We start from the raw sequence: 21,467 nt of genomic DNA on the forward strand, positions 1-21,467 counted from the left end.
CCCTCTTAGACAAGGGTGATCACATGCTAATTGAACTCCAAATAACAGAGACTTTAAAGTGCCTGAGAGAAGAGAGTCACAAGACTGGAAGGCTGAACTATAGTAGACCATAAAACAATATTTTACACTGGCAGATTGAAGTGCCTTTGACATGACCAGTACCATTAATGAAAAATCGGACTTGTTCCTTAAAACTTATAATGATGGTGTCAGACAACACATGCCAAAAGTGAGCATGAGAGAGATTAGGAAAAGTGACTGGTATGACAAGAGGTGTATGGAGGCAAAAAGAAAGAGAGACTAGATATGGAATAAATGGAGAAGGAAAAGAAGACCAGAACTATGGAAAAACTATATGGAGGCCAGAAATGAGTACGTTTAACTATGCTGATACGTAAAAAGAAACTATGAGAAAGATATAGTGGAGAAGTGTAAGGACCAATCAAAATTATTTTACCAATGCACAAACAGTAAATTAAAAAACAAAGGAGAGATAAGCAAGCTAGAAGTGAATGAACTGGAATACATGAAGGCTGCAGAAATGACAAAGGCCATGAATGGCTGTTTTTAGAGTTTTCACCAGGGAAGATTACTTCAACAATCAAGAGGAAATGAGCATGAATGAATGGGAGGAGGAGGCAGTAAGCACCTGCCAAAACGATAATTACGTTAGGTCTAAAGCACTGGATCAGGGGGTGCTGTGAACTTATCATTAAACCCAGCTGTGACCTCACTGAACGTTTCCCTTTGTGTCTCTTAACACAAGGGGGCAGTCACAGCCTGCCCTCTAAGGACAACTCTCTTCCTCCACACAAAAGTACAAGCACCTAATAACACACACACCTTTTACTCAAAATTAAAAAATTATCATGGTGACTCATAGTCGCCATGATAGCCTCGGAGTCCCCATCTGGGGAGGGGACCACAAATGTCCCCAGGTCGGGCTGCCCTTGTGACGATGACCCTAAGTGCCTTGACACCCATCTCAACTTTTTCTTCATTAACTTCTGCAACACTCATGAGTCTAAGATCTAATTTTCAACCTGTAGAACACCACCTCTCCTCTTCTAAATCTCATCTTCTTTTCCTCACTGAAACTCAGGTGTCTGAGGCAACTGACAGTAGCCCCTTTTCTTTTTCCTCCTACTTTCTCTATCTTCATTTTTGATCCAAAGCTGGATGTTGTGTTTATGTGTGCAACGACTTAACCTGCTTTTGTGCCCACACTCTTGAATCTTCTGAGTTTTCCACCACCTGAGTTACTATCAAACTAATTTTATCTGTGCTGTATACCTCTCACTTAACTCCTCTGACTATAAAAAATTCTTTGACTACTTAACTTCCAAAGTGGAGCACATTCTGACTCTCTTCCCTTTTGCAGAGATCTCCATTCTTGGAGACTTCAATGTTCACCACCAGCTTTGGCTTTCCTCTCCCTTCACTGACTATCCTGGTGAACTAGCCTTCAACTTTGCTATCCTCCACAACCTAGAGCAATTGGTGCAGCACCCTACTCGTATTCCTAACCATCTTGGAGATACGCCCAACATTCTTGACCTTTTCCTGACCTCTAATCCTTCTGCTTATGCTGTCATCTTCTCTTCTCCGTTGGACTCCTCTGATCACAATCTCATATCTGTATCTTGTCCTATCACTCCAATCCCTCCTCAGGATCCGCCTAAGCAAAGGTACCTCTGGCGTTTTGCCTCTGCTAGTTGGGGGGACATGAGGAGGTATTTTGCTGATTTTCCTTGGAATGACTACTGCTTCCGTGTCAGATACCCATCTTTGTGTGCTGAGCGCATAACAGAGGTGATAGTGTCTGGCATGGAGGCATACATTACTCACTCTTTTTCTTGACCTAAATCTTCCAAACCTATGTTTAACACAGCTTGTTCTCGTGCTATACATGATAGAGAGGTGGCCCACAAAAGGTACTTAAGCCTTCCATCACCAGAATCTCATGCACTTTATATTTCTGCCTGGAACCATGCCAAGTCTGTTCTCCAACTAGCCAAAAACTCCTTTATTAACAGTGTCAAAATCTTTCAAGATTTAACTCCCCTTGTGACTTCTGGCATCTAACCAAAAATATCTCCAGTAACTTTGTTTCTTCTTTCCCTCTTTTATTTCAGCCAGATGGCACCACTGCTATCACATCTATTTCTAAAGCTGAACTTTTCACTCAAACCTTTGCTAAAAATTCTACCTTGGACGATTCAGGGCTTGTTCCTCCCTCTCCTCCACCCTCTGACTACTTCATGCTACCTATTAAAATTCTTCACAATAATGTTTTCCATAACCTCACTGGCCTAAACCATTGGAAGGTTTATGGACCTGATGGGGTTCCTCCTATTGTTCTCTGAAACTGAGTCTCTGTGCTTGCACCTTGCCTAGTCAAACTCTTTCAGCTCTGTCTGTCAACATCTACCTTTCCTTCTTGCTGGAAGTTTGCCTACATTCAACCTGTTCCTAAAAAGGGTGACTGTTCTAATCTCTCAAACTATTGTCCTATTGCTTTAATTTTCCTGCCTATCTAAAGTTTTTTAATTTATCTTCAACAGGAAGATTCTTAAACATCTATCACTTCACAACCTTCTATCTGATTGCCAGTATGGATTCCGTCAAGGCCGCTCTAATGGTGATCTGGCTTTCCTTACTGATTCTTGGTCATCATCCTCTTTTAGAGATTTTGGTGAAACTTTTGCTGTTGCCTTGGACATATCAAAAGCTTTTGATTGAGTCTGGCACAAAGCTTTGATTTCCAAACTATCCTCCTATGGCTTCTATCCTTCTCTCTGTAACTTCATCTCAAGTTTCCTTTCTGACCGTTCTATTGCTGCTGTGGTAGACAGTCACTGTTCTTCTCCTAAATCTATTAACAGTGGTGATCCTCAGGGTTCTGTTCTGTCACCCACTCTCTTCTTGTTATTCATCAATGACCTTCTAAACCAAACTTCTTGTCCTATCCACTCCTACGCTGATGATACCACCCTACACTTTTCCACATCTTTTCATAGACATCCAAACCTTCAGGAAGTAAATATTTCACGCAGGGAAGCCACAGAATGCCTGACTTTTGATCTCTCTAAAATTTCTGATTAGGGGAAAGCAAACTTGGTATTGTTCAATGCCTCAAAAACTCAATTCCTCCATCTATCAACTTGACACAACCTTCCAGACAACTATCCCCTCTTCTTCAATGACACTCAATTGTCCCCGTCTTCTACACTGAACATCCCTGGTCTATCCTTAACTTATAATGTAAACTGAAAACTTCGCATTTCATCTCCAGCTAAAACAGCTTCTATGAAGTTAGGTGTTTTGAGATGTCTCTGCCAGTTTTTCTCACCCCCCAGCTGCTAAATCTGTACAAGGGCCTTATCTGTCCATGTATGGAGTATGCTTCACATGTCTGGGGGGCATTCCACTCTCATACCACTCTTCTAGACAGGGTGGAATCAAAAGCTTTCCATCTCATTAACTCCTCTCCTCTAATTGACTGTCTTCAACCTCTCTCTCATCGCTGCAATGTTGCATCTCTAGCTGTCTTCTACCGCTATATTCATGCTAACTGCTCTTCTGATCTTGCTAACTGCATGCCTCCCCTTCTCCTGCATCCTTGTTGCACAAGACTTTCTTCTTTCTCTCACCCCTATTCTGTCCACCTCTCTAATGCAAGAGTTAACCAGTATTCTCAATCATTTGTCCCTTTCTCTGGTAAACTCTGGAACTCCCTGCCTGCTTCTGTATTTCCATCTTCCTATAACTTGAATTCCTTCAAGAGGGAGGTTTCAAAACACTTGTCCCTCAATTTTTTTACTACTGCTTTGAACCCTTTCCTGAGACTAGCATCTCGGTGGGCTTTTTTTTATTGGAATTTTGTTGCCCTTGGTCAATGTCCCTCCTACATATAAAAAAAAAAAAAAAAAAAAAGATTTATCGAAGAAATGGAGAAATTACTGAGTGGGTTAGATGGAAGGGAGGCACATGGACCACATGGAGTGTCAAGCTGGGTGTTGAAAGAGTGCAGCAATGAGCTGTGTTAAAATACCCAGTATTGCAAATTATTTGCTGAGGAAAGGTAGAATCCTTGAAGACTGGATGCGAGCAATTATTGTTCCAGTATACAAAGGAAGCAAGAGAAAAGATCTGATGAACTATAGACCTATATCACTGATAAGTATGGTGGCTAAGATCTGTGAAAGGGCAGTTAAAGACAAATGGATGGAATACGTGGAGATCAAAGACATAAGTGACAAACAGTATGGCTTTTGAAAAGGATGCTCATGTGCAACTAACTAGGTGTGCTTCTATTCAAGAGTTATTCATATAATTCAAGAAAGAGACAGATGGGTGGATTGCACTTATTTAGATCTGAAGAAAGCCTTCGACAAAGTTCCACACAAGAGACTAGTGTGGAAACTTAGAGAAGTAGCTGGTGTGGGAGGAAAATTATTGGCATGGATGGAGGACTTTCTAAAGGTCAGGGAGATGAGGACAGTTATAAGAGATGAAACATCTACATTTAAAAGTGTTCACAGTGGAGTTACTCAGGGATTAGTCCTAGAGTCCTAGCTTTGATTATGTTTGCCATATAAATAAATGATATGGTTGAAGAGATATGAAGTTATATGAGTTTGCTGATGATGTGAGGATCATGAAGGAAGTGATGAATAAGGAGGTCTGCGACCTGCTCCAAGAGAACTTGAATAAGATATATGAATGGAGTAAAAAATGGAAAATGGAGTTTAATACAAGAAAATGCAGTGTATTGGTGTTTAGGAAAAGCAAAAATAGACCCGTTGGAACCTATAAGCTGGGAGAAGCAAAAATGCAGAGAAGGAACACTAAAAAAGATCTTGTGGTAATAGCAATGAATAATATGTCACCGGGAAAGCACATTAATAAAATTGTGAGGGAAACTTAAAATCTTCTTAAGAACATAAGAGTGGCATTTTCATACATTGACAAGGATATGATGAAGATTATAGTGACTATGATACACCGAAGGTTAGAATATGCAGCAGTGGTTTGGTCACCAAATCTGAAAAAGGACAATAAAAAGTTGGAGAGGATACAATGAGCTGCAACCAAAATGGTCCCAAGTTTGACCAACCTTCCTTATGAAGAGAAATTGTTAAGACTGGACCTAATGTCCCTGGAGCAGAGGAGGACAAGAGGTGATTTTATTGCAATGTTTTGATTGATGGAAGGACTGGAGAAAGTTGAGAGAGGACCAGATAGCTTGGGATGAGCAAACCATGAGGAGGCACAGGAAGAAAGTGAAAAAAGGCATATGCAAGAGGGGCATCAAGAAGCACAGTTTTTCAAATAGAACTGTTGAAATTTGGAATGTGTTAGACAGAGAAGTGGTCAAAGCAACAACGATACATCATTTCAAGATGAAGTTGGATAAATTTTTGGGATAAAAGAGATGGGACAACATGAGCATAGCTCCCTTCCTGTATGTCACAACTAGGTAAACACACACACATTTTCTTCTTATGTTCTACTGCATAGAGGTGGAGTCATACAGAACAAGACAGTGATGACTGTGATCAACTTACCAGAGGGTGTGCTATGACCTTCCCTAACAGCTATAAGCCAGGCTTTAAGGGAGGCATGAGTATTATTGCCCTGAGGGAAGATGTGCACTGCTCCTTCCTTCACTTCCAGTCCTACCAGTGTCTGCAGTTCTGGAAAGAGTCCATACATAGGACCCAATTGTTGTGCAAGAGGATCATCCCTGCAAAGATAAGGCTGTAAGTGTGTGTGTGCTTTAATCACTCATGGTCATCAGCTGGTCTTGTGACACAGCTGGTTGTTTCCCTATAGAAAGAGCTCTATCATATCTCTACTCACATCCTGTATCAGCTTACATCTAGAACATGGGCTACAGCTCAAAAGGCTCACCCTACTGCCTTGCCATTCTAAGAACTCAAACCAAGGCCTCTCAGCCAAGGCCAAACATACTAACCACTACACTATACAGTGTGTGTGTGTGTGTGTGTGTGCACGGGGGGAGGAGTGTATTTGCATAATTGTCATATACAAACTCAGCTATTACACTTTTGCCAGTCTACATGCCTATATTCTTTGATAAGTTTTCCTTAAGTTAATACACAGCTGGTCCACAACATTCATAGGAGTTAGGTAACAGATATCAGTAAATGATGAAAATCCAATAATAATTGTTGACCCTCCCCTACAATGATGTGCTCTTAAAAATACTTAAAATACTTCTGATCCCCTATAGCCTTGTTAAAAAAAAAAGAAAAAAAAAAAAGGAAATACTATGTGCATGTATTTAAACACTTTATTTTTGCTTAATAAAAATAAGTAAAATAATAAGGAATATTGTGATGTGCCTCTCACTCCACCCTCCCTACTCTTCAGTATCACTAACTCGACTGCCAATGCTGCATCATCACCACAAACATTTTATTTAATATTTAATGCAGGAAATTAAAACAATGATGAATATTGTGGTGAGGCCTCTTGTTCCATCCACTATACACCACAATATCACCAACATGACTGTCAATGCTGTCATCACCACATGGTCTACCCTTTCACCTCCATATTGTTACTACTACAGAAAACTAACACACATTTTGTTAATATAGTAGCTACTGTGCATAATTACAAACAAACATGATAAAATGTCTTTGGAGGTCTCTAGACAAGTAAATTTCTAATTCAGAACTTGCAGTACATATTTACAATATCTTGCAATTTCCTTACAAGATGTAGTAAGTATGTATACAGGTCCTCTATAGTATTTTTTGTAATCAACTGGCAGAAAACTGAAGGCTGTGAAAAAAAGCAAAATAAAATTTAATTTAATTTTTGTATCATATGCAAATGCATACCAATACCATAACAAAATTTTAAAGCAATAAGATTACTGAATTAAAAACACACTTAAATGTTCACACTAGGTCCTTATCACTCTCCATAATTGTGTTTCTGTGCTTACTTCTCATCTAGCCAAACTTTTTGTTTTCTATCAACATCCTTCTTATTGAAAGTTTTGCCTACATTCAATTTGTTCATTAAAAGGTTTACTGCTCTAATTATTCAAACTACTGACTCTTAGCTTTTTTGAAGTCTATCATGGATGGAAAAATTTTTAAGTATTCATCTGTTCATGAAATTTGACTGTCAGCATGGATACTGGTGATTTAAATTTTTAAGTTGAATATTTATAATTCTCTCTCTTTTTCTCTTGAGTGCTTTTGATGAAATCTTTACTGTTGACTTATCAACATCAAAATAATTTGATAAATTATTGTACCAATGGTGAAACATTTGCTGTTTCCTTATAAATATCAAAATCTTTTGATTGAGTGTTTCTTCTTTTTTCTTGTGTGTGTGTGTGTGTGTGTGTGTGTGTGTGTGTGTGTGTGTGTGTGTGTGTGTGTGTGTGTGTGTGTGTAAAAGAGGATGGTCAAAAGCACAAAAAATATGAAGAGAGTTTTCAAAAAGTTAGCCAGTTTAGTCTTGGAAATGTACTGATACTCCTCTTTTGAGAGAGAGTTCAAGCCAAAATAGGAAGAATCATAAACAGGCAGAGAAGTCCAGTGTTTTCCTTTGTTGCTTTTGTAATATGGACTGAATAAGGGTGAAAATGAGCAAAAAGTCTTATGTAGTAAGGCTGCAAGAGGAGAAAGGGATGCATTTAGCAGTCTCAGAAAAAAAACACTAACAATGGAAATAATGGTGGAAGGCAGTAATAGAAACAACACAGCAGAGATTGAAGACAACCAGTTAAAGGAGGAGTGTTGAGGCAATAACCTTTAAAGTCCATCCTCTTAGTAAAGTTGAATGAGTTGATCCTTCCAATATAAGAGAGTTGTACTCTATACAAGGACACTGTATTAAGTTACAAGCCAGAAAGAAAGAAATGGTGTAAACAATGATTTTCAAAATAAAATTCATTTTCATCTACATACTTACCCATAATTATTACTGTAAATTCCAGTGTACAAGACAACACTTGAATCATCCTAAAAAGACACAAAAAGGTGGATCGTCCTATACATTGATACAACAGCAATGACCTTAAAATTTTATGCAAAATACCATTGTAAATAAGCAATCTTATATTACAACTCTGGGAAACTTGGACACAGTAAAACAGGAATCCATTTTGAGGAAATGTGCTAAAACATATTCCTGTTGAAAAGTGTGTAAACAAATTTAATGTAGTACAACTACAACCCTCTGCTGGCATTGTATATGAATGGATAAAGCAAGAGACTGTGAATATTCCCCAGTTTTTCCCAAAACTGAAGGAGTTATATAAAGGTTTTCAAGGGATGGAACCCCAAGCTATGTGGCAAAAGAAAGCAAACTGGGGAGAAGATGACAACAGTAATTGTTGTCCAATTACTGAGATAAAACTTCAAGAATGGCAGTGTATCTAATTAAAAGAAACACGATATATAGAAGATCTTGTGCTATTTAGTGCCTTAAAAACTCAAATCCTTACCATATCTATTTAGTAATCTTCCAGACAATTATCCCTTTTTGTTCAACTGCGCTCAACTGTTCTCCTTTACAATGAACATATTTACAATATCTTTTCCTAAACATTACTAGTGGAAATTTTGTATAAACAAAAAAATAAATAAATAATAGGATCTTAAAAATGAATGAATTAAGGTGATCTGAGTTGCTGCTGCCAACTTTTCTCAGGAGTTAGCTTTGTACAATGACTTATTTACCTTTCTTTTGTGTATAACATCTATATGCAGTATGCAGATATTCTGTTCATACTGATTTTTTAAACAGAATGGAATCAAAACCCCTTACCTCATCAACTCCTTTACCAGGCTGTCTGTAATCTCTCATACTCTGCTGCAGGGAGGACTATCAAAATACCTTCTACATCATTATTGGATTGATCATGATCTTTTTCTTTTATGGAATTACAGAAATTATTGAGACAAGCTATATAGAGAAAATTTTGTGTAAATCCTGTGCCACTATAGATAATGCTTTGCCAAGGACTCACCATGTAAGCCATGAAAAAATGAAGCCTGGCTCTGACAATTCAGCAGCCAAATAGCTAATGGTGGTCAAGAAATCATTTTGTGGCTTCTTTCTATTTCTTCTGAAGGAATGGGACCATGGTGCTCCCGGTATGCTTTGTGGCATGGCTGGTCGGGACTGAAAGGTGTGGCTCGGGAGGAAGACAATGATGAGATGCTGGATGAAGGAAGCCTCATCCATATTCTCTGTTCTAACATGAACAGCTGAGTATCTCTCAGGATCTAGTTGGTCCTGAAAATAATTGTTACACTTTAGCATTCATTTCATGATGTACCAGTTTTATGGTGTTGTGCATTCCCTCATTGTATAGAAAAGTGTGATTTAAATATTAAACATGAATCATCTCTATATATGTAGTGATCCCCCCCAAGTACAAGGTCAATGCATTTTGAGTGTGCAATGTGAACCTGGAAGTCCATGTACAGGCACTCCCAAAATATTATGAATAAGTTACTGTATATGCTGGGGCATCAGATCCACTTTTTCTTGAGAGAGAGAGAGAGAGAGAGAGAGAGAGAGAGAGAGAGAGAGAGAGAGAGAGAGAGAGAGAGAGAGAGAGAGAGAGAGAGAGAGAGAGAGAGAGAGAGAGAGAGAGAGAGAGAATCTAATAATTTTACTTCGGCAAAATCACCTATCCGCTGGGCGGACATTTCCCATGAGAGAGAGTGCGTCACACGCTGCCGGCAGTTGTTTGCTGATCGCCGCGTCGGGCAGACACGGTCATTCTGGGTCATACGGACTCCCAAGTTTTTGCTGTTTTCTTTCAGATAAGGCCACGATACTTGTTACGCAGGTACAGTGCCTTCAACTTCGTTACCCGTTTTTGGGGCGAGTTGTATTATTGGTATATCGGTCTCCACTGACGATGGAACTGTGTGGGAAGCTTACGGCTTTGTTCTCCTTATTGCAGTGCAGCAGCCATGTCGGAGTCTGGTGAAGCGTCCTCTGCCTCTCGATCCCCTTCCCCTCCTGCCCCACCTGGGTCCACTGTTCGCCCTCAAGATGATGACGACAGGCACAGGGATCATTCATCTCGTCGCTTGAGTGGGAGGCATGGTTGCGTGAGATTACGTAACAGTGCTGACGCACGTGGTTCCCGCGGCACTTCTCCTGCTTCTCCCCCTTGGTCAGTTGTGTTGGACGCCTTGGCTGATTTGCGGGGTGAAGTGGAGGCCTTGAAGGCAGACAGACGGCAACTACCACCCCCTACTGGGTCGGCGCAGGTGACTGTGGAGGACAGTACTCTGGGGGGCTGGGGTTTGTCACCTCCTTGTTCTGCCACTTTTTCTGGTTTCTCGGCCAGGATGAGTGAGGATGAGGCAGTGTCGATGCCTGCTGCCCCTGCTGACAGCACCTTAATTCAGGGCACTAAGGCCTTTGGTCCTTTTGACACGGTGGTTGCTGACATTGACAATAGAGTGGCAGAGATGGTAAACTTTCTCTTTGATAATGGTATGAGAGAGGAGGACTACAAGGCCATGTGTGAGGACGATGTTGTCAAGAGGCCTAATAACTGCCATGCTCTTGCGCCAGTGGAATGCAACCCACAGGTGTTGGAGGCCCTGAAGCTGGATGCCAGGAAGACAGACTTCCGCTTGAAGGAGGTAAATAAGGACATCCTGTGGGCTTCAACCATTATCACCAAATCCTTAGTGGCACTGGATGATTTGGCTGAACAGGAAGGTAACCCCAAGTTGGCACATGAGGTGAGCATGCTAAATGGTGCATTGGCATTGCTAGGCAATGCCAATCACAGGAACAATTTGGCCAGGCGTTTTGTCATGAAACGCGAGATAAACTATAAATATGCTCATCTTTGTTCAGATAAGGTGCCAATTACTCGCTTTCTGTTCGGCGACGATGTGTCCCAGTCTGCCAGACAAATTGAGGAAGCGGAGAAACTGCGGAGTAAGTTCTCGCAGAAAAAGCCTGCCTTTACTAGCAAGTTCGCAGGTAAACGCCCTGGTGGATATTGGAACAAGCCTGCTAGTAGGGGATATTACGCCAGGTTCCAACCCTACGGGCAACAGGGGTATGGCTCCAGGGCTGCCCCACGACTGCCTTCCACTCGTCAGGATGTGGAGCCAAAAAACTCCAAGGGACGGGGCGGCCGCAGCAGGCAGCCCCAGTAAACTTACAGGCAAGTGCATGTTTTGAAGCTGGCAGACTACACTCTTTCCTGCATGAGTGGCATAAAATTACCAGTGACCCTGTCATTTTGGATATTGTTCAGCATTGCCACCTTGATATTGATGTCGATAGTGTTCATCCTTTATTTTTTAATGATTTGGAATACAGGTTCAACACTGTGCAACAGGGGATAATTTCTGGAGAGATCAAAAAACTTTTACAGCTTAAAGTCATTAAAGTCACACACAAACAAACTCAGCAGGTTATCTCTCCTATTTTTTTGTGAGAAAAGAAAAACGGGGAATTTCGCCTGGTTCTTAACTTGGAGAGGTTAAACAAATACATACCATATAAACATTTTAAAATGGAAAATTTTGAACAGGCCATCAGGCTCATCAACTAGGGTGATTTTTTGGCTTCTGTCGATCTCAGGCATGCTTATTATTCTGTTAGGGTTGCAGATGAGCAACAACGATTTTTATGTTTTACATGGCAAGGTGTTATCCATCAATTCACCTGCCTCCCTAATGGCATTTCTGAGGGACCTCGGCTTTTCACCAAACTGATGAAGCCAGTATTTGCTACTCTAAGGCAGGAAGGATACACTATCACCAGCTTTATAGATGACACATTAATTTGCAGTAACTCTTACTCAGGATGTCTTCAGGCGATTCAGGCCACCATTTCTCTGTTGCAGAGGTTAGGCTTTTGTATCAATATGGAGAAGTCTGTTCTCACCCCCACACAATGTATTGAATACCTAGGCAATGTTATTAACACCAAGTTCATGACTGCCTCTTTACCTGAGCGTAGACTAATCAAAATTCGCTAAGGATGTGCAGAACTTTTGTGTAAAGATGTTGCCCCCATTCGAGAGGTGGCCAGGGTGATCGGCCTCATGGTGGCTGCGATCCCAGCAGTGGAGTTAGGTAAACTTCACTACAGGAAGTTGGAGGGGGGAAAAATTGCCGCTTTGAAACAGGAGTACGGTAATTTTGACAGGCCTTTGAATATTACTGCAGACATGAAACTAGACCTTTCCCGGTGATTAGACAATGTGGACAGACACCACAGACACATTTTTAGGCCAGGTACTGACATCGATTTATTTACTGATGCCTCCAGCCTTGGTTGGGGGGGTCATTTGGGGTGTCAGATTACAAGTGGTACTTGGTCCCTGGATGAAAAGGAGCTTCACATTAACATCCTGGAGATGAAAGCCATTCTATTCTCTTTGCAAGCATTTGAACATGAGCTGGAAGGTAGACATGTTAGAGTTTTTTGTGATAATACCACTGCCATAAACTATGTCAATGAAATGGGAGGCACAAAGTCCAAGTCCTGTAATGATGTTGCTACCCAGATTTGGGATTGGTGTCTGGAACATGACTCATGGGTTACATGCTCGCACATACCGGGGAAGGACAACACCTTGGCTGATGTAGCCTCTCACAAGATTAATGACAGACATGAGTGGAAACTCGACTCACACATTTTTACTACCTTGTGTAATGTTTTTGGGACACCGTCCATTGATTTATTTGCCTCAAGGCTTAACAAACAGGTTAATACATTCTGTTCGTGGTTGCCAGATCCGGAGGCTAAATATTTTGATGCTTTTTCCTTGGACTGGTCAAACTTTGATTTGTCTTACATTTTCCCCCCATTCTCATTAATTGCTAGGTGCCTTCAGAAGTTACGTGCGGAGCAAGCACGAGGCTGGATGGTGGTTCCTCTGTGGCCGTCCCAGTTTTGGATGGGCATGCTGCTCCAGTTGCTAATAGACTTCCCACGTTTGATAACGAACAGGAGGAATGTTCTAACACACCCGTCCACAACAGATCCACACCCCATCATGTCCCACACGAGGCTCATGGCATGCCTTCTGTCAGGGAAAAATTGCAGAAACGAGGAGTTTCGCCGGCTGCTGCGGACATCATACTTGCCTCCTGGAAACCAGGTACTGAGAGGCAATACCGCCCACATGTCCAGAGGTGGTCGTTGTTTTGTGGTAGACGGAATGTCGATCCCATTTCTCCAACTGTAGGTCACATTGTAAATTTTTTGACGGAAACCTTTGACAGGGGTGTGGGTTATGAGTGTGTGAACACTGCGAGGGGTGCCCTGTCTTCTCTCGGCATTGTGGTGGACGGATGCAGGGCAGGAAATCACCCTTTGGTCATCCGATTCATGAGAGGGGTTTTCAATCTTAGAACTCCTCAGCCCAGGTACACTGACACTTGGGACATCCAGCCTGTCTTAGAGAAACTAAGGTCCATGTTCCCCTTACATGCATTAACCCTTAAAGAATTAACGCTAAAATTGGTTATGATGATGGCCTTAACTCAAGCTGCCAGAATTCAAACTTTACAACTACTGTTAATCAGAGACATGCTCATTAATGAACACTCCATTTCAGTACAGTTGGGGGGCACTCTTAAACAATCCAGACCAAATTTTAACATCAACAGGGTCACATTCCATCGTTACCCTAAGGATCCACGATTATGTGTCTGTAGCACTCTCCTGAGGTACATTGATGTGACTAAAGAGCTTAGACAGGATGAGATGCACACTGATGCCAGGCTCCTCATTAGCTTCATAAAACCCCACAAATCAGTTTCCAAAGACACTATTGCCCGTTGGGTCAGGACCATTCTCCGCATGTCCGGCATAGACATCTCAAAGTTTTCCGCTGGTAGTGTGCGGCCAGCAGCAGCTTCAAAAGCTGGAGTGGCGGCTGTCCCTGTCGCATGCATTATGGCTAAGGCGGGCTGGTCTAGGGAATCTACCTTTGCAAAATATTATAATAAAAACATTGTGGCTGCTTCTGACCTCTTTCAGGATGCAGTGCTAGAATAAGACATGATTTGGGTTTGTTGCTGCACTCCAGTGTTGCAGTACACGGATATTTTAAGTATTTAGTATCTAATACCTTAGGTTTACCTTATGATGTGAACTGTTACCATATTTCAACATTGTTTGTAGATTGGATTAAGTTGGATGCAATGTACCTTATTTTATACACCAATTGTATGATTGTCTCATGTACAAGATCCTTCCATGGAATAATAGTTATAGTACTGTTTCTTGTGGGGCATTTCCTTTTCCTCTCTACTATTGCATCCTCCCTCGTCATCCACATGGCTTCAAAGCCTCATGGGAAATGTCCGCCCAGCGGATAGGTGATTTTGCCGAAGTAAAATTAACAAAGTACACGAGACTTACCGTAGGTCAGTTGAAGTGTACTTCTAATTTTTCGAGGCAAATCACCTCTGCTGGTGCGGAGATTTCACATGCCCTCCTCTCCCTCCCTACCTTAAGCTCTACAGGTTACTTAATTTCCTAATTGGTTCATCATGTGGATGTCGAGTCCTTGCTTTAAAGTCTGCCGGCAGCGCGTGACGCACTCTCTCTCATGTGAAATCTCCGCACCAGCAGAGGTGATTTGCCTCGAAAAATTAGAAGTACACTTCAACTGACCTACGGTAAGTCTCGTGTACTTTGTTAATTATCATGCATCTAATGTGGCTATATTACAGACACCTAGGCCTGTAAGCCTAGGCCTATAGGTGTGAGGTGAAGCAGTAGTACAATAAGCACAAATATTGTTACTAACAATAAAATATCTCTCTCTCTCTCTCTCTCTCTCTTGCTCTCCTTCTCTCTCAATCACTCCCCCTCCCTCCCCCATCCCTTCTCCCCCTTCTCTGCCCTCTTTTTCCTTCTCTCCTTCCCTCGCTATTCCTTGTCCTCCTCTCCCTTCCCTCCCTTTTCCCTCCCCTCCTCTTCTCTCTTTCCTTTCCTCCATCCATCCATCCATCCATCCATCCATCCACTCTCTCTCTCTCTCTCTCTCTCTCTCTCTCTCTCTCTCTCTCTCTCTCTCTCTCTCTCTCTCTCTCTCTCTCTCTCTCTTCCCAGCCCTCCTCCCCTTCCTCTCTCTTGTCCCATATCTCTGACAGATAAGGGGAAGGGGAAGTGAAAGGGAGGGAGGTTTGAGACAAGAAAGAAGGGAGAAGAAAGGAAAAAGAGGGGAAGAGACATAACAGTGGAAGAGGCAAGTAAGTGGAGGAGGGGTGAAGGAGTATAGTGAAAAAGAGAAAGAATAAATATAAGCAGCAAGGGTAAGGAGTGAGTGCAGAATTAGAGGGAGACAGCAAGTTTTGAGAAATAAGTATTCTCTTTTTCTGTCCCCTACTCCTTTTTATTTTTCCTTCCCATTTATGTTCCTTCCATCCATTTTTATTCTCAGTCAGTCTCATTCAACTTAGCAATCCTCAGGATTGTTCTCTCTCTCTCTCTCTCTCTCTCTCTCTCTCTCTCTCTCTCTCTCTCTCTCTCTCTCTCTCTCTCTCTCTCTCTCTCTCTCTCTCTCTCTCTCTCTCACAGACACACACACACACACACAAACTGGCAAAAGTAGAGGGAATGAAGGAAATATGGATAAAATAGCAACATGAATGAAGAAGAGAGAAGTAAACTTAAAGAATTGGGAGTAGAGGCCCAGTCAAAAAATGAGGAGAGAACAGAGGAACAAACGAGAAGATTCACCTGGAAAGTTGTGAACATGACAGTGAGGAAATGGTAACACAAAGATGCCACGGAAGATCACCAAGCAGAAGTTTAAAGATTATGTATACTGATGTAGATGGTTTGGTGTCAAGTCCATTAGAACTTAAAGACTGCTTAAAGAACAATAAACCAGATATGGTACATTTAACAGAAACCAAACTAAAAAGAGGAAATAAAGTTAGGATTTGCAAAGGAAGGATATAGCATATGGAGGAGAGACTGAAAAGGAAAGGGAGGAGGAGGAGAGATGATAGTGGTAAAAGAGGATAATGTTGTTGAGGAAGTGGAATATGGTGATGGAATGGCAGAAACATTGAGTGTTGTGATTAAGAGCAAAGGATGAGAAAAAAGGAAAATCGTTGTGACATACATAACACCAAAAACTAATGCATGGGAGACAACCAATAAAGTATGCAACTAGAAACAAAACAATAGTATAGAGGAAAGGATAAGGAAAAGTAACAAAATGCTCTTACAAAAAAATAGTATAGAGGAAATGATAAGGAAAAGTAACAAAGTGCTCTTAGCACTAAAGGAATCAAATGGGAGGAAATGGAAATGAAAGAAAATGTCAGATCATGGAATGAAGAACTTATGCATACCATGATGGTGAATACAATGACACACTGGGTGAATGAGCCTACAAGACGTAGAGGAGAAGAACCATCACAGTTCGACTTAGTGTTTACAAAAACCCCAGAAAGTAGACCAAGTATACATTTTGTGTCTAACGGGAAGAAGTGATCATGTGATAATAGAAATAGTACCTCAGGAAGAAAGTGTTGCATAGCAAAGAACAATACAGAAATGGGAGAAAGAATTATGCATAAGGCAATCTTTCCAGAACTTAGTAAGTTTCATGGAAAAATGAACTGGAAAGAGCTATTTGAAGGTAAAGTAGTCCCAAAAAAATATGAGATATTTTTTGAGCAAGTATAGAGAGAGATGCAGCAGCTTGTGCTAAGTTATAAAATGAAGATTGGGAAATATGAATGGTATAATGCCAGGTGTGTAGAAGCAAAAAAGAAAAAGGACAGGGCATGGAAGAAAATGATAAAACAACTGAATAGAGAAGATTACAGAAAGGCAAGGAATGAATATAGTATAATAAGAAGAGAAGAAGAAACTTTGAAAGTGACATAGTAAGAAAATGCAAAGAAGAACCCAAACTCTTCTACAGATATGTAAATGGGAAAATGAAACATAAACAAAATAAAAAGGGAAGGATGAATTTATGAAACTACTGAGGAGATGAGTGAACTAATGAGTCAGATTTTTCAATCTGTGTTTACAAAGGAAACTGATTTTGTGGCACTGAAGGTGGTATCACAGAATGAGGGAATACAGGAGATACAAGTAAAGAGACAAGAAATCAAGAAACTGCTGGAAGAGCTGGACCAGATCAAGTAAATGGATGGATATTAAAAGAATGCAGAGAACAAATGGAAGAATGCATATGGGATATAAATAACAGCTCATTAAGAGAAGGAAAAGTACCAAGGGAATGTAAAAGAGCTAACATAGTCCCAATATACAAAAGGGGAATTAAAATGGAACCATAAAATTATAGACTGGTGTCACTAACAAGTATTGTAAGCAAGCTTTATGAAATATTAATTACAAACAAATGGGTGGAATATATAGAATATGAAAAGATAATTACAGAAAAGCAGTTTGATTCAGGAAAGGGAGGTCCTGTGTCACAAATCTACTAAGCTTCTATATGAAAGTAATAGATGGAGTGCAAGAGAGGGATGGATGGGTTGATGCAGTATACCCGGATCTCAAAAAAAAAAAAAAAAAAGCATTCGATAAAGTTCCCACAAAAGTCTTATGTAGAAGCTAGGGAATGGAGGAGGACTGATGGGAGCAGCATTGAGATGGATGGAGGATTATTTACAAGGGAGGTAAATGAGAACAGTAATCAGATACACTAATTCAAGCTGGAGCAAAATGACAAGTGGGTACCACAAGGATCTGTGTTGGCACCTGTTATATTTCAAATACATGTAAATGATGTGACAGAGGATCTAAGTAGTTATATAAACCCATTTGCTGATAATGCAAAAATAATGGAAATAATAAAGGATGAAAATGACTGCAAGGAATTACAAAAGGATATTGACAAGATACATGCATGGAGCCAAAGATGTAAACTAGAATTTAACACCAGAAAATGCCATGTGTTGGAAATAGGAAAAAGTGAAAAGAGACCTTCATGGAATTACAAAATGGGTGGAGAAATAATAACGAAAAGTAATGAAGAAAAAGATTTATTAGTAATGATTCAGGACACAATATCACCTGAAAGGCACAAACAGGATATTCAGCTCTACATACAACTTGTTAACGAACATTAATGTGGTGTTTAACTATTTAGGTAAAGAAATGATGATGAAAATTATAACAAGCATGATACGTCCTAAACTGGAATACTCAGCAGTAGTTTGGGCTCCAAATAGAAAAAAGGTTATGTGGAAACTGGAAAGAATACAGAGGGTAGTGATGAAAATGGTACCAGAACTGAAAGACATAAAATATAAAGAAACACTTGAATAGAAAGGGTTTACCAACACTACAAAAAAGAAGAGAAAGATGAGACCTGATAACAGTGTACAAATCAGTAAACAATATAGAAAGAATAGACAAAAATGACTTGGTACTACAGATGGAGGAGAGAGAGACAGATGAAGGGCACAGGAAGAAAATAATGGGAGAGGATGTTCAAGCAACATCAAGAACAACTTCCCATATAGAACTATTGAAATCTGGGATGATTTGAAGGAAGAGATTGTTCCGGAAAAGTGTAAACGTTTAAAGAGAAACTGAATAAATTTAGTTATGGAGACAGGATAAAATGAACTTTGGCTCATGCCCTATACAATACAACTAGGTAAATACAACACAAACACACACAGAGAGAGAGAGAGAGAGAGAGAGAGAGAGAGAGAGAGAGAGAGAGAGAGAGAGAGAGAGAGAGAGAGAGAGAGAGAGAGAGAGAGAGAGAGAGAGAGAGAGAGAGAGAGAGAGAGAGAGAGAGAGAGAGAGAGAGAGAGAGAGAGAGAGAGAGAGAGAGAGAGAGAGAGAGAGAGAGAGAGAGAGAGAGAGAGAGAGGGAGAGAACAAAACACATACACACACACACACACACACACACACACACACACACACACACACACACACACATCATTATGAGATGGATTGTGTGAAGTTACAGAAATCAAAAGAGGAAGTGGATTTGGGAGTAACAGTTACTGAAAATTTTACTCCAGGTAGACACATTGATAAAGTTACTGGAGAGATGATGAATTTGTTAAAAAGAATAAGAATGGCATCCTCATATTTAGATGAAGGAATGATAAAAAAATTGTTGATTTCCATGATAAGACCAAGATTGGAATATGCTGCAGTGGTGTGGTCTCCGCATATAAAGAGGAATATTATAAAATTAGAAAGAGTACAAAGATCAGTCACTAAGATGGTTCCAGAGTTAAGTAAGTTGACCTATGAAGAGAGTTTAAGAATGCTGGAAATTCCTACCCTTAAAAATAGGAGAGAGAGGGGATACAATAAATGACTATAGAATGATAAATGGTATGGAAAATGTGGACAAAGAATGTTTTATAAATGTAGACACAGTGATTACAAGGGGGCACAGTAAGAAGCTGAAGAAAGTTAACTGTACAAGAGACATCAAAAAGTATAGTTTTCCTCACAGAAGTGTGAACACATGGAATGAAATCAGTGAAGATGCTGTAAATACCGTAACTGTCCATGCTTTTAAGACTAAACTGGATAGATTTAGAGATGGGATACTATGAGATTACTCCCCTCCTGTAAACCACAACTAGGTAAATGCAACTAGGTAAACACACACACACACACACACACACACACACACACACACACCACCCAGCTGATTGGATGCATACACAACAGCTCCAAGGATCTACCTAGGTTTTGGTTGTATAGGGGGCTGAGCTTGAGTCCTATCTCCAAAACAGGGAATTGTGTGATATGTGAGTGCAGGGGAAATGAAGTGTAAATTGGGAAATGGCCAAAAGGGTGAAATGGGAGAGCAGTGAAAAGTAAACATTCTGTGATATCAACAGGGAAGATGGCAGCAACCACAGTAAATTTTTTGAAGGATTCAAGGGTGAGGATCTCAGTGTAGTCCATACAAATAATTGAATGTGGAAAATTGAAGAAGAAAATGTGAAAATAAGAGAAGAAATATATCAATTAGCAGTGATAATAAAGACGTGGAAGGAAGAGAAAGAGGTAGGTGGTGATAATGTAAAAAAGATATCAAGTAATATAACAGAGAAAGAAGAGGGAAATTGAAAGAGAAAAAGAAAACAAAGAACTGAGAGAAGAGGTGACAAAAATAGTGAACTTAATATGAAGTACTGTGAAGAAATCAAGACACTCAAGGAAGAGAATGAGGAGTTAAAGAAAGCTTTACAAGAGAGAGAAATTAAGGTTGGAGAAGTAAGAGAATTAGTGACAGAGGAAGTCAAAAGTTGGAAAGAAGAGAGAAAACAACAACAAAAGATGGATATGGAGGAGATAATAAGGCAACAGCAACAGGAACATACTAAGGACATGGATAAGCAAGTGATTAAAATAATACAGCAAAAAAGTAATCTTGTGAGAGACATGGTACAGAGAAAGATGTGTGTGGTGGTATTTGGGGTCAAGGAGAAGAACCTACCCGTGAAAATAGCTAGAGAGAAAGAAGAGGCAAAAAAGGCTAAGGAAATTATAGCAGAAGTGGCAGGGGCAGGAAAGGAGATAGTTGAATAAATTGAAGAGGCTTATAGAATTGGAAAGTATGATGAAAATGGAACAAGACCAATGAAAATAAGATTCATGTCAGCAGTGGAACATGTTACAAAGAACAGGAAAATTGGCAAAAGTAGAAGAAATGAAGGGAATATGGATAAAAAGAAATATGAACAAAGAAGAGAGAAGTAAACTGAAAGAGTTGAGAGAAGAGGCCCAGTCAAAAAATGAGGAGAGAACACAGGGACAAGTGAGGAGATTTATTTGGAAAGTTGTGGACATGAAAGTGAGGAAATGGTGACACAAAGACGACATTCAAGATCACCAAGCAGAAGATCGAAAACTATGTATACAAATATAGATGGTTTGGTGTCAAGCCTATTGGAACTTAAAGACTACCTAAACAACAATAAACCTGATGTGATAATGTTTAACAGAAACCAGTATAAAGGAGGAAATAAAGATGATATTTGCAAAGGAAGATTACAGCACATGGAGGAGAGACAAAAAAAGGAAAGGGAGGAGGAGGAGTGATGATATTGGTAAAAGAGGATATTGTTGGTGAGGAAGTGGAATATGGTGATGGAATGGCAGAAATTTTGAGTGTTGTGATTTAAGATCAAGGGAAGTGAAGAAAAGGAAAGTTACTGTGACGTACATACCACCAACAGCTAATGCATGGGAGACCAATAGATATAAAACTAACCAACTAGAAACAATAAATAGCATAGAGGAAACGATAAGGAAAAATAACAAAGTGCTCTTAGTAAATGACTTAAACACTAAAGGAATTAACTGGTAGGAGATGGAAGAGAAAGAAAACCCAGCCACTGGGGGGGGCAAGCCATCCCAACTCAGTGCTGGTCACAAGCCCGGATAAATGGGGAGTGTTGCTGACAGGTCTAGTCAACCGAGCGT

At 40.3% G+C, this 21,467-nt stretch overlaps 2 protein-coding genes across 12 annotated transcripts in view; one reads left to right on the forward strand and one right to left on the reverse strand.

The window, feature by feature from the left end:
- The window catches only part of LOC135104938 (thioredoxin domain-containing protein 16-like), a 428,690-nt gene that overhangs the window by 87,105 nt on the left and 320,118 nt on the right, over positions 1-21,467 (reverse strand). For all 10 annotated transcript variants that reach the window (XM_064012732.1, XM_064012729.1, XM_064012731.1 and 7 more), the window contains 2 exons: positions 9,023-9,291; positions 5,571-5,749 (listed from right to left, as the gene is read on the reverse strand). In XM_064012732.1, coding sequence (XP_063868802.1) covers positions 5,571-5,749; positions 9,023-9,291 — 448 coding nt within the window. The remainder of the gene's footprint in view (positions 1-5,570; positions 5,750-9,022; positions 9,292-21,467) is intronic.
- Positions 1-21,467, forward strand: part of LOC135104939 (uncharacterized) — a 116,740-nt gene that overhangs the window by 24,694 nt on the left and 70,579 nt on the right. Inside the window, exon 2 of one of the 2 annotated variants that reach the window (XR_010270613.1) lies at positions 9,971-13,418. Coding sequence is in view for 1 of the 2 variants with exons in the window: in XM_064012739.1 (XP_063868809.1) it covers positions 9,971-11,192 (1,222 nt within the window). In the remaining variant the exon portion in view is untranslated. Of the gene's footprint in view, positions 1-9,970; positions 14,282-21,467 lie in introns of those variants that run through there. The other variant, XM_064012739.1, reaches the window with a different exon arrangement.

Source organism: Scylla paramamosain, chromosome 11 (genome assembly GCF_035594125.1).
Source record: "Scylla paramamosain isolate STU-SP2022 chromosome 11, ASM3559412v1, whole genome shotgun sequence".
Taxonomy (NCBI): domain Eukaryota; kingdom Metazoa; phylum Arthropoda; class Malacostraca; order Decapoda; family Portunidae; genus Scylla; species Scylla paramamosain.